The sequence below is a fragment of the Achroia grisella genome, unplaced genomic scaffold (genome assembly GCF_030625045.1).
Source record: "Achroia grisella isolate CSIRO2021 unplaced genomic scaffold, CSIRO_AGI_Agris_v1 utg1062, whole genome shotgun sequence".
In the NCBI taxonomy this organism is placed as follows: domain Eukaryota; kingdom Metazoa; phylum Arthropoda; class Insecta; order Lepidoptera; family Pyralidae; genus Achroia; species Achroia grisella.
Window position 1 is genome coordinate 2,078,413 of NW_026712566.1, and position 14,241 is coordinate 2,092,653.

General features: G+C 31.0%; 1 protein-coding gene across 1 annotated transcript; it reads left to right on the forward strand.

Moving 5' to 3' along the window:
* Window positions 1-254: 254 nt before the first annotated feature.
* Window positions 255-2,894, forward strand: LOC131854570 (uncharacterized). The gene is made up of 2 exons (XM_059205690.1): window positions 255-296; window positions 540-2,894. The coding sequence occupies exons 1-2, from the start codon at window positions 255-257 to the stop codon at window positions 2,892-2,894; spliced, it is 2,397 nt and encodes a 798-aa protein (XP_059061673.1).
* The last annotated feature ends 11,347 nt before the right edge of the window (window positions 2,895-14,241 follow it).

Below are 14,241 nucleotides of genomic sequence, written 5' to 3' on the forward strand. Positions count from 1 at the left end.
GTTATGAGTAGGTACTAGACAACTGATACTGATAAATATATGGATACATTTTTATTTTGTAAATACACATATTATACATAGAAAGCACCCAGACCGATATAAACAACTGTGCTCATGAATACAAATGTTTGTACCGTGTGAGGAATCGAACCCAGTACCATCGGATAGTACAGTAATATGCTAAACCACTAGACCACCGAGGCTGACTTTTTGGTTACTTACTTATTTGCTTTAATATTATATAGTAGAGTTATATGATTTACACTAAAGTGAATGGAAAACAAGTTTATACCACTGTAATGAATATCAGGAACTGTAATGTAAAGACATTAATAATACCATCGATATCATGATATAAATCATGATGTCGATCTACAGCGAACATAAAATTAACTAGTATTTTAAGTTCGCTACTTGTATAATAATTTACAATTTCAAATATTTAACAATTATTAATAATCTCTTCAGATTTTTCCTGTTAAGGATCACTAGTTTTATAATATCATCGATATTAATTGTGACATTTCTCTCATTTTCAGATATTAATATGTACGGTACTCTCAACTACGTGCGCCGAACCGGAACCGAAGAAATATAAGCCTGAAATAAAAGAAAAGGATAAAGAGGCAGATTCAAGTTTAACAGAGGAAGAACGGCAGTTTTTAAGAGAAGTTGAAGCCAAATTTGGCGTTAAGGATGATGTTTTGAATGAAAGTAAAAAGAATAATAAAGAAAAACCTGAAGAAAAAATAGAAGACAAGTCACAACTAGAAGCTATTAAGCCACCGTTTCCAGCTGTAATTGCAATCGAAATAGTTAATGATACAGATACTGATACACAATCTAAAGGAAAGCGAACAATTGATGCTAATCTTGGCTATGGTTATAAAACCAATAATGGATACTCATATACGTATTTAGGGAAATCAGGACAAGAAAAAGGAAAGTTTATGATTTATCCCTATTCTCAAGAAGATATTCCACCTCCAAATCCAAGAGACTATCAATCACAAAATTTACCAGCGAATGTTGAAATTCAACCATCTCGTGCTTTTGAATTGGTCGAGCAACAATCTTATCAGCAGGCAAAACAATCATCAGATCCAAGAACTAATTACGATACAATCAAAGGATTAGTATCACCTCCTCCAGCTTATTCAGCTCCTGATCCAATACAAACATCAACTCCAACTACTACTCTATACACTACTTACAATGGGCAAGGACTATCAGATTTAAGTGGAAAATTTCCTGTTGTAATGCCAAACTATTTCATAGATTCATCACAGCTGTTGAAATATCCCCAATACCAAAGTGCAGGTATAACTCAGGATCATTTGCGTGCACAAGGTGCTCCAGTTCAGCAAAGAGTGGTTCCAGTTTTAGTTTTAAGAATCCCAAGCTCCTACCTTAAAAACCCCACAGCGGAATTATATCCAAATTTACCTCAGAACTATCCCTTATCTCAGTACCTAAATCATGTAAATTTGCAAGAAGTAGTTAACAATTATTTTAAGAAAATAGGATATTCTGTCGCACCTCAAGTAAGCACATATCAAAATACTCATGTTCCTGAAACTCTACCAGTACCAGTTTCAACGCCTGTAACTAATTATGAACCACAGACCTATGCCACTCCTTATGTACAACCGTCATACACTCAAGCTGATGTTTCTGGTGTTCAGTATTCAGCAGTTAAACCGGTAATGGCTAGATATCCTCAAACATATATGCGGCCACATTATTATATTCCACCACCTCAATTTACTTACCAACAACCTGCTCATTCCGCTTATCAACAACCTATTTACGTCGCTCAACCCGTATACCAACAACCTGCTCAACAGTATCAATATACGTACCAATATGTACCCAAATCTATTCAACAACAAGCTTACTATATCCAGCCACAGTATCATCAATCTGAGCAACAAGTAGCCTCACAAGAGGCACAACAGGAACAGGCTACTGTTAGTCAGGAAACAAATGTCCAAAACTCAGCCGGTCAGGTGGAATATGGAGTTCCCCAACAAGAAACAGTCCAAGTAACTCCTGCAACTCCGATTACTGAACATGGTACTTCAGAACCACAAACAGTTGAATTAAATGCAGCAGCTCAACCAGCGGTAGCCCAATATGAAACTACTAACTCAGTTTCTCAAGAATATGGCGTTCCGAAACAACAAAACGTGGAATACACTATAAGACACGCAGCATCTCCAGATCCAGGTCCTACTAAAGTAACAATCCCCGTGTATACTGTCCCTCAACATACAATAACTCAGCAATATAGTGTACCTCAACAAGTTGTTCAAAAGGAGGTAATATCTGTGTATCAGCCATCACAATCAGGACATATACCTCGTCATAATTTTAATTTACACACGGAGGCTGGAGCGACAGATACACAAAGTTATATATATAAAAAACAAGTGACTCCTGATAATGCTGAGAACTTAGTATTGACTGAGAACTATCCTAGTAAAGATCACACAATCGCCACAGTTTTACCGCTTAGTTACAAGCTTAATAAAAGGCCTCAAAGTGCAGCAGTCCAATCTGTCAGCTACGTAACTCCGATGCCGTTTTCTTCTAAATATCAGTCTCAGTATAGAATAATGGTACCACAGATGATATTCAAAACTGCAACACCTGAAAAAGTGACGTATGTAAACTCGCAATCTCTTCCCTACAATCAAAATAGTAGTCAAGAACAAAATCCAGAAGCAGAATACACAGTACCTGCCCACTATGTACCTCCTGTAGGCAAACAGAGGCCTCCATATTACCCTAGAAATTATCATTCTCATCCCAAACGAATGGCAAAGTTAGAAATCAAGCCAGAAAACTCGAGGAAGCACGTTGAAATACATGAAAGGAAGAAATCCGTTTAGTTACTTTTAATATAGATATATGTATCATTTGAAACAAACGATATATTTTCAAAAAGGGTTACCTGTAAACAAAAAAAATATTGTACAGAATTCAATATAGTCTGTAAGAAGTTGTAAATATAGTGTAATTAATTAGTAAGTATAGAAAGATAACTATAGTAAATAAATTAATAGGAGATAGGTTATATTAAATATCGGAATTTAATTGGAATGTCGTAAAAATCAAGTCACATTTCGATTTAATTACAACCTCTATTTGTATAGAGGGGCAAAAAGTATCTTCTTATTTACTATATCAAAAACGAAAGACAGAAAGAAAGAGAATGCTGTAGCAGTTACAGATAGAGAGGTAGAATGTATGAAAGAATAAAATATATTACAAAAACCTCCTACTCATATGAACTATGTGCATGAAATGTTTTGTTAAATACTGTCAATATGTCTGTAATACATACATAGTGTATTATTTTATTTAGAAGAAGAATTTAAAAGAAGAAATTATAAAGAGATTTTAATGGCTTAATAAGCGCACAATATTTTCATTATTTATTTTTTGTATTAGAATAATAATAATATGGTAATTTCTTATTCATTACAAATATCTCTGTTAAACGGTATACAAATATTTTTACATGTGATTTTTGACCAGAAATCGAATTTATTTAAAAAAAAAGATAAACTTCTAATATTAACCATTTATCCGTCGATATTCAATTTGTAACGTATTATTATTATATTATAAATGAGATGATATTGAATTATTTATTCCTAACGACGGTTGAAACGAGGCTGTTTTGAAGTGCAATATTTTTTAATTAGGCAATACTGATATGATGTGATGTGAACTTCAATAAATATTATTACCAGTTGTTTAATCATTGTCACCAAGTTCTTATTTCTAATTCTTAGTTTCCTTTAATTATTTATTTTATTAGTATTATAGTGATGGTGAATAAAATTTGCTTGTTTAAGCAAGTTTTTTTTGGTCCTATCTAAAGCTGTTGGCTGCAGCAGGCCTTTATAGCTTCACTGGACGAATTGTTAAGCGAGCATGCTTTTTGCTTATCATATTGACTGAATAAGACTTCTGCATTAACTGGAAACAATTGTCACAAAAGAACACAACTAATTACGAAAGTAATTTCAGTAAATCCGTTCAGTAGCTTGCGTGAAAGAGTAACAAACATACAACATACATACATACTACAACACCTTTGCGTCTATAATATTAGTAAGGATACATTAACAAAATATACTAAGTATATCTATAAGTTGTCGAGTATCCATAACACAAGCTCTGTTTAGCTTGGGACTAAATGCCTCAATGATTATTATTATAAATCAGGTGTCTAGTACCCACAACATAAGCTCAAGGACAAGGACCTAGATAGCTGTGTAAATTGCCCTAGGTTATTATTTAATATTATTATTATAAATACATGTGTTGTCAAATAAAAAAAGAATCATCAGTACTTATAAACGAGCTCAATGAAGCATTAAAACGGCTGCTTGAATAGAGTTGTCTTGGTCATTTAATGTCTAAGTAAGGTACATATAAATCAACCGTGAATTTATCACTTTTTTCAATCGCTAGATAAGTAATGTCCCTATGTATATATGTGATTAACTGTATCGTTTTTATGTTAATTGATCATGATGATGTCGAATATTAAAATACGAGCTGTGGTTTAATCATTTATTAATTAACAAATGACTTGTGTTAATTAATGTTCGCAGTTGTCAAGTCTGTACACTGATTTTTCTTAAAATCAACCGTATTTTTTATAATAATAGCTTGTGTTATGGGTACTAGACAACTGATATAAGTACTTAGATTATTTTTTATAAAATATAATATACATATATATAGAAAACACCACACAAAGAGTCATGAATACAAATGTTCGTACCTTGTGGGGAATGGATCCGCGACCATTAGAAGTTAAGCGGTCTGCTAAATCGCTAGACCACAAAGGCCGTCAAATTTTAACATTCAAACAGCTACTGAACTATTAAAGCAAGCTGCTAACATAGAAATATAGAATTATGCAAGACACAGGTACTCACGCATATGACTATGTAAGTACAAAGTTTCTTCTGAAAATGTGTAAAGCTAATTAAAAACATCTATGTTTAAGTACAGATTAGACAATATTTAAGTAAAGAGCGTGTACATAGACACACTTAATCAGCATTAAATTTAATATATTATCTATATACAATTAAATTGTTGCGATTTAAGTTTATTATTCACGCTTTTATTTATTTATTTTAATTTAAGTTTATTATTTATATTTCGAATTAAAAAAATCAATATTAGAACTTACATTATATATGCGAGTACAATCTGCATTGATAAGACATCAACTGCATCGTACAGGCGCGACCAGTTCGAGGCAAGTTATATTGGTAACTATAATAGCTGTATCCGCAACTTAGTCCGCGTGGAATTTATCTTTATTTTTCTAAAATAAAAGAATTTTTATAAAATAAAATTAGCCGAAGTTACTCCTTATTACATCAGCTACCTGCCAATAAAAGTCCTGGCAAAATCAGTCCTGCTATTTCAGAGATTAGCCGGAACAATTAGACACAGATAGACAAAAATTGTACATATTTATATGCATCTAGTAAAAAACGGTTATTTCAATATTACAAACAGATACTCCAATTTTATTTATATGTATAGATGTATAGACAATACATAGTTTATGTTATAATTGCATCCACGTTTAATTTCAATATAACTATAAGCATTTATGACATTCATATTATGCTTGTGTTTGAATTATGCACGTAATAAAAACTAACAACAACTTTATTTTACTAAAATAAGTTTTAAAAATGTAATCTACAGGCTTCAGGTTTCAGATTTGTGCATTATAAAAAAATAATTCTTAACACATTAAAGGGGACAGGTCCTTCAATATGTTTATAATAATTAGGTATTTAGACATTTACGTTTACATTCTAATATACAGTAATAAAATACATTACCCTCAATTATAGAATTTTTATTTATTAAAAGGGCTCAGGTTACTAATATTATAAATACCTTACAGAATAACATGTGAATTAATGTTATAATAGTAATATAAAATTGTCTCTGTGGTCATGGCACTGACGATGACAATCTGCAACGATAGCGCCGATAGACCACTCCCTTCGGCTAGTAGTTAATTTATAGACTATATGTTATTCTGATGCATATTACTGTAATGTTTCATCAAAATCCGTTCAGCAGTTTTTGCGTGAAAGAGTAACAAACGTCCATCTATACTTACAAACTTTCAGGTTTATAATGTTAATACGATAAATTATATTTTATATTGTTTACCTACCTTTATAACCATCATAGAATGATAATGCGTCTCAATAATTATTCGTAATTACAGTAAATGCGTCTGTTTGGTATATGATGGTATCTCTGGGCTTACTCTAAGAACTGAACTCCCTCAGCAAATAGAAGTTTGGAAGACTTCACAAGGAATTATCCATGAAGATATCGTTACTCAAAACTTAACTCTTAACTTAATCCCTCTCAACTTCTTAGCAAGCAAAGTTACTTGCTAACAACTTTCTTGTGTTTAAAAAGCAAGTTTCACTTAGTAGCGACATCTGTTATTGCATATAAATAACAGTAAGCTATAAAATTGGTTTACTTTAGTTTATTTAGTTGTAATGTTTAAATGAAGATGGCGCTATTGTGACTCATAAAATGAATAACCGAAATGGTAGTTTTAGTATTTTGTTATATACTGTTTTAAATTTGACACTGTCATTTTTTATATGTATAATTAGTAAAAATCACGGGATCTTATCCACGTTTTATACTTATTGAGTTCCCGATATTTTGGCAGTGTTGCATTGGACAGCGGGTAGATGGTAAATAAAATCTTTTTATGGGATAACATATGCAGTATTTTGTTACGCTTGAATTTTTTATTTTTTATTGATGGTAATGGAATGGTAAACTCGCCTGCGTTAAAGTTATAATAATATAAAATAGTACACTAAATTTTATTTATAAAATCATTGTATCTCTGTAAATTTGAAATGTAAAATATTTTACGGTAAATTCAGTGCCTACATATATTAAAATACTAGCTGACTTCGTCGGCATCACACTTACTTAACATTTATCATTATATGTATTTCGCCTGGCTTACATAATATCTTTTTAAATTTTACCTTATGTAGTATTCTGATATATAAGCTATTACTGTAAAGTTTCATCAAAATCCGTGCTGTAGATTTTGCGTGAAAGAGTAACGAATATCCATCTAAACATCTATTCACAAACTTTCGCTTTTATAATAAAATAACTAACAATGATGTAAAATAACTGACATACCTACACTATTACATATGTACCTTAGACCTTTGCACTATGAGGTCTCAGGTTAGATTCCCTGTGAAGTTTTATGTACACCAAGATTAAGTTAAACTTTGGAGTTTAATATGGATAAGCTTTCGCGATACACATAAAACCTGCGACAATGTTAATAGGCTGTCATTTCATAAATAGTAATGAAATGATCTTTATGGTAATTTACAGCAGGGTTGCCAATTCTTTCTACATCGGCATATTTCGATGTATGAAGGGAGGGCAGTGATACATCATACATATATATTTTTATCTAAAAATGTAACTAATGTGTATAAGAATTTACTATTATTGGTGAACTACCAATTTTTAACTGTTTATCTGTGTGTTTGTGCGCGCTAATCACATAAACGGTTTTGCGAGTTTTCAATAATGTATAAGAATAAATAAAATTGAAGTGTCCGTTAGCAATTTTAAATTAGCAGCTTTTCAATAATATATTTGAATGTAGTATAGACAAATATAGTTGATATCTATAGATCTCACTATATAAATATATATCAGTTTTTTTTTTCAGTTTTAGCCGAAGATTTTTTTTATTTTTTTTTTATTTATCTATTTACTTAATACAGAAAACATGTGTACTAATTTACTGAAGAAACGATGATATTCACAGAAGTATAAAACTGTGTTGCGAATATCGACGCCCTCCACCTAGTATATATAATTCCAAAAACTAAAAAACAAAAACAAATCCATGCAATGTCGTTACCCATATATATATTGTATTTTACCTAATGCAAATTCTGTGCAACCAGGCACAAATGTTAAAATCTTTATAAAAATAAGCAAATAAAACATATCTTCCCTTTATTGATCACTTATTTATGATAAATATTAATTTGATTTGATGTTTATTATTATATATTTTTGACAACCCTGTTTCACAGGTTCTCTACGATTGTATACGTAGCTAAATGTTAAATAATAATTATAATGCCAAGATCCTGCATAAATAGTGAAAGCAGAATGTAGGAGACTACCTATAATAGCAATTATTTCTTTATGTTTATCATCTAAAGTGATATTACAAAGAGATTTAAGATTTGACATACTTAAATGATTTTTAAAGAAGTATTGTTTGTACCTAGTAGATTTAGCACACACATATAACCTATATGCAAGTAAGTGCCACGCTGGCACTTCAACACAAAATATATATGCATGTTATATGTAATATACATATACCTTCCAGAAAAAATCTTAAAATGATAGTGTCAAATCGTATTTAAATTCCTTTCGTAGTTTAGAAGTTACAGTTAGGTTATTATGGTTACTGATACTCCTGATATGCGCGTTGTCGATCCTTAATCTTAATCTTAATCTTCTTGAAAAACCCCATGCTGTAGTCTCTCGAGAAAACCTCGGCAGGTAGTTCATTCTACAATGTACGCGTAACAAATCATACCTTTCTCAGAAATAATTATATTTATATCTTCCGCATATCTATTGTAGTCTTATTTAAAATATAATGAAATATTGTTCAGCATTACTTCTCTAACAAATATGCAAATTTGTTAGAGAAGTAATGTGTAAGTAATTTATATATTTTTTCTTTAGTAAACTAATCACAGTTTGTAATACATTTAAATATATTTCACCGTATCTCATATTGTATATATATATATAATATATTGTATTACTGTTTGTTAGTCCTAAAATTAAAAAAAAAAATTACATCAGAAGTTTTTGAGAACGCGAACACACAGACAGACGCATCGCAACTTTGTTTTACAATATGAACAGATATTTAATTGTACAATGAGAATGCAGTAAGGCTGGTGTCGACACGTGGGCTAGGGCTGGACCGGCCGTTTCACTCTCATTTCCTGTTAGCTCAGTGTTTCCTGACGGTGCACCCACCGCCCGCCGATTATGAGGAATCAGGAAAAGCTATGAGCTTGACCGGCGGCCTATCATTAAATGTGATACACACTGTCGCGACGCATAGCGAACATATTGGGACTATGAATTTTGTATGAGCTGTAGAATAGAATAGAATAAAGTTTTTGTAGAAAATAATTAAAATTAATTATTATTTTAGGTATATATATATGTTTACAAATACGCATATAAATGTGCACTACTTATACTTGTTATTGTATGCATATTAAAATACGTGACCGAATGTAAAATTGATTCAAATTATGCATTTATAATTGACTCATTTAACTACTAAGATGATACTAGTTTGCATAATATGGTAAAATATCAAAATTGAGTAGCTTTTACAACGAATAGTTCCGTTTATATGTAATATATAATTTTATTTTGACGCCCTCGGTGGTCTAGCAGTTTAGCACACCGCCTTACCTCCGATGGTCGCGGGTTCGATTCCTCGAACAGCACAAACATTTGTGTTCATGAATTCATAATCATAGAAAACACCCAGAACGATACAAACATAAACATTAATTTGTGTGTATCGGTCTGGGTGTTTTCTATGTATAATCTGTATGTATTTACGAAAAAAATATATTTATGTAGTCGTATCAGTTATCTAGTACCCATAACACAAGCTTTAGCTAGCTTAACTTGGTACTAGATGGCGCTATGTGAATTGTCCTGAGATTATTATTATTTTCATTAAATTAGCTGTGTAGAAAAACTTATTATGATGACGATTAATATTAATCTATTACTTGTCCTTATGTATTCAAATCAAATTGTGAAACTTAATTTTAAAACAATACATACGCAGTTTATATTGTCCTCAAACTGTTTAGTTTTCTTTTAAATATATTTGTATTGCATTTTTATTTTGAACTATTGAAATATATGTATAGTATAAGTCTTCTCTTTGTGATCTTACTATTTTAAAAAAACATTTTATCAATTGTGCATATGTTATAATATTAGTATGTTTTCTGTAAAACATTTAGCTATATCTGTCATAACTATATTAACAAAATGCTATAATTTTGAAGAAGTAAACGAAATTGTGTGTTTTAATTTTAGGCTATTTAAGAGAAATAGATATAAATAATAGTGAAATAGATACATAATTACAGTAACGATGTTAATAGGGATCCCTAAAATTAGAATACCGGAAGCTTCATGCTTAATTTCGACTAATAAAAAAATGTATAATGAATTAATTTGTGTGGCATATTGTATATATTTTTAGCGGATTTAACTTATTTATTATCTATTCTTACAACACTGTGTTGCTTTCTTTGTAGCACACTTATTAAAAATAGAAATATTTGTTTGATACTTAATTGATTTATATTATTTTATTTAATTCCGCTTGCTGCAAACATTTGTTTTCATGAGTATGATTATTTGAGTAGATCTGAGTGTTTTCTCTGTACAGTTTGTTAAGAAAATATAAAAAAAATGTATAAATATTTGTTTACGATTATATCATTCTCATCGAGCGGACTGCTCTCATAAGCTCTTGAATCGTAATGTTCATTTGTCTAATTAATATTTTTTTAAATAAATAAAGCAATAACAGTCAAATTCGTTAACATCAAAGTCGAAATTCAAATAATAGTAAAACAGTATTGCCCTATTTAAGTTGTAAATCTATAACTTTATATATCATATAGTTTTGTGTAACATTCGAAATTTAAATAATAGTAAAACCACAGATAACATAATATTATATCATATTATATATGTATTTATTTAGTTTGTTAAATTTTGTATCACAATATTTTGTTTGATAGCCGTGTGTATCGAATAGGTAAAGTGAGAAATTGAAGAGGAAATCATCGCTGGTACGTTACGCAATCAATCAATACGGGATGTACCTATATTAGAACTACGCCAGATCTATGTTCCTGTAACATTAAGGCATTAGGAAATTGTACAAAAAAACTAACAAACACGTCTATGACTGCTCTGACAGTATATCTTGTAAACAAATATAATCAAATTAAATTTCTGAAAGAGAAATAATTTTGCGAATTATAAAGACCACATTTCCATTCTATGGATGACCTCGATGGCGAAGCTATTTAGCACCCAGACCTAATTTTTTATAGTTACGGGTTCGATCCGCGCACAATATAAAAAAAAATATATACGTACGCTAATGTTGGTTGGGGGTGTCTTTTCTATGCATATTATATGTCTTTCTAAAAAATAATATTTAAAATGTCTGTCAGTTATCCAGTGGCCACAGCAACTCTGTCTTGTTTTAAACTAGATGGCGCTGTGTGAGCAGTCCATAGTCATTTATTTAAAACATTAAATACATAATTTAATCTCAAAATGTCCAAGGTATATTCCATTTCAGATGACTAACAAATATTCATATGGATTTTCATTCACACATTGCCAGACTCGGTGGTTTTGCGGTTTAGCACACCGCTTTACATCCTATAGCCACGGGTTTGATTCCTTGCATTCAGCAAACAATTGAATTCAAGAGGTATTTGTATCAGTCTAGGTGTTTTCTATATATATATTAAGAATGTATTTACAAAAAAATACTGTAAGTATTTATACCAGTTGTATAACTTGTATAGTACCCATACATTGTATAATACAAGCTCTGCTGAGCTTGGGAATAGATGGCGCTCTTTGAATTGTCCAGGGTATTCGAATTATAAAAAAACAGTGAAATTTTAGAGCATACTTAACAATAATAATAATTAAATATATATGAAAACAACTTAGTTATTCTATAACAATAGTTATTGCTAATATTTTATTAGATAACGCAATGCCTCTAAGACATCGATACCGTATCTTAAACAATGATGGTTTCTCTCCGTAGGCGGTAGATACATCTTGTATTACAGAAACCAAAAGCTACGAAATAATGGCCGAGCAATTATTTATGCGGGATATTTGAATAAAACAATTCTTTTCTTTCTGTCTTCGTTCTTTATTGCCAACAAGCTAAGAATTAACATCTCAAAGATGCAAGAAGTACCTATTTCTTTATGTGACTGGAAGAGCAAACAATCTGATGGACCACCAAAATTTACCACATAAAAGTTATCATGTGACGCTCGTGACTAATACCATTACGACTCTATTTTTTTATTTATTTTTTTCCGAACTATTCTAATGCTGTTGAACGTAGGTACCCTTTACAGCTTCACCGCAAGGAGGCGAGTCTAGATGGCACTCCTAATTGATGGAGATATTCAGTAGACTATATACAGCAGCAAATATAATTTATTCTCATTCTGATTCAATTGCACGTTACATATCAACATGATTACTTATTTCTAATGTGATGGATTGTATAATCCATCACATTTAAAATAAGTAAGAAAGTAAGAAGAAATGGTATCATTTGTTCTTATATCAGTGTGCCTAATACAAATCCCCAGAAGGACTTATAGAAGGACGGAAGAGTATTAAACGCACACTTATACTTTATATAGAGAAAGAACAGAGCAAAAAAACTAATGTTGGTTTTAAATTATGCATAAAAATATATATAACTCAAAGGTGACAGACATAGTGATCTATCAACGCACAGCCTAAACCACTGGACGGATCGGGTTGAAATTTGGCATGCAGGTAGATGTTATGACGTAGAAAGGATTTTGATTATTTCTACCCCCAAGGGGATAAAATAGGGGAGGAAAGTTTGTATGAAACTTTGTCAATTTGAAACCGATCGGGCTAAGACTGCATGCATAAAGCACTACTATGACGTAGGCATCCCCTAAGAAAGGATTTTGATAAATTCCGCCCCTAAGGGGATAAATTAACGCAAGCGAAGCCGCGGGCAAAAGTTATTAAATCAATAAAAAAACAATACACACACTACCATCTATTTGACACACACAGAATAAAGCATAGAAGTTACAGTATTTGATAATAGAACCTTAATAATGTTCAGACTTATAATTTAGATTAATTATGACCAAATTTTGACCATTACGACGACTACTAGTATTTTTAATGCAATACAATTATATCTCCATTACACGTTGGGTGTGAGTGTGGAAATGTTGATCTCGCTATCAGTTCCCTCACAGCTCGATGGACATAGCTTCTAAAACTTTACGTCTTTAAATAATAGTTAATAATGTCATTGGAAATGATTTCATGAATCTATGACTATACCTCACAAAGTCTCAATCAAAGATTATTAACTAGCAGTTTACTCTTATGATATATCAAATCTATTGCAGTTCGGAATGACTTCGAGATGAGAAGAACTGACAAGAAACTCAGCTCGTATTCTTTTCAAATATGTATTTATATTTATATGTTAATACGTGCATGTTATAGTGTAGTATGCGTATTATATAAATCTTAAAAAAAAAAAAAATCATAACACTTCTGCATAAATCTGTAACTGTATTGGCAATAAATAGACTATTTTTATTTTTTGTTGTTGTATTTCTTTTCTTTAGAGATGACGTAGACAGAGTTTGACAATTTCTAATAAGATACGTGGGTCGTCAACTTGTTTGTTAATTTAGCTATATTAAAAGATACTGACATAATTTCCTAACTTCTATTTTTGTCTCCTATAATATTTTTAGACACTATAGTTCGTCGAGGTCACGTGTGATCAACTTGCTCAATTGTGACTGTCATAACAATCAGCTTAAATAGTCACATGTCACAAGCCCTTTAAAAGCCTATAAATAATCATCGAAAATTGTAAAATAAACGTTTTTTACAATTTTTACACAAATTTACCTCATAATACAGTCATTTATCCTTTTTTTCTATAGTTGTCTAATCTACACTTACCGGATATGACGACATATCAAAGGAATGCATGTATAGTAAAAGTAAAGTGTTTAATAATGTTGGTCACGCCTTAACAGTTTTCCAACATTCTGTCCTACATTATAAATACTTTAGAATATTTTGGATGATACATAACAACTTATTATGTATATATTTTATTATAAATTGATGTCATTATGAACCTTTGGCGTGAATCTTATTATACAACTAGCGGTACCCGCGACTTCGTCCGCATAGAATTTAACTTTATTTTACCAAAATAAAAGTAGCCTAAGTTACTCC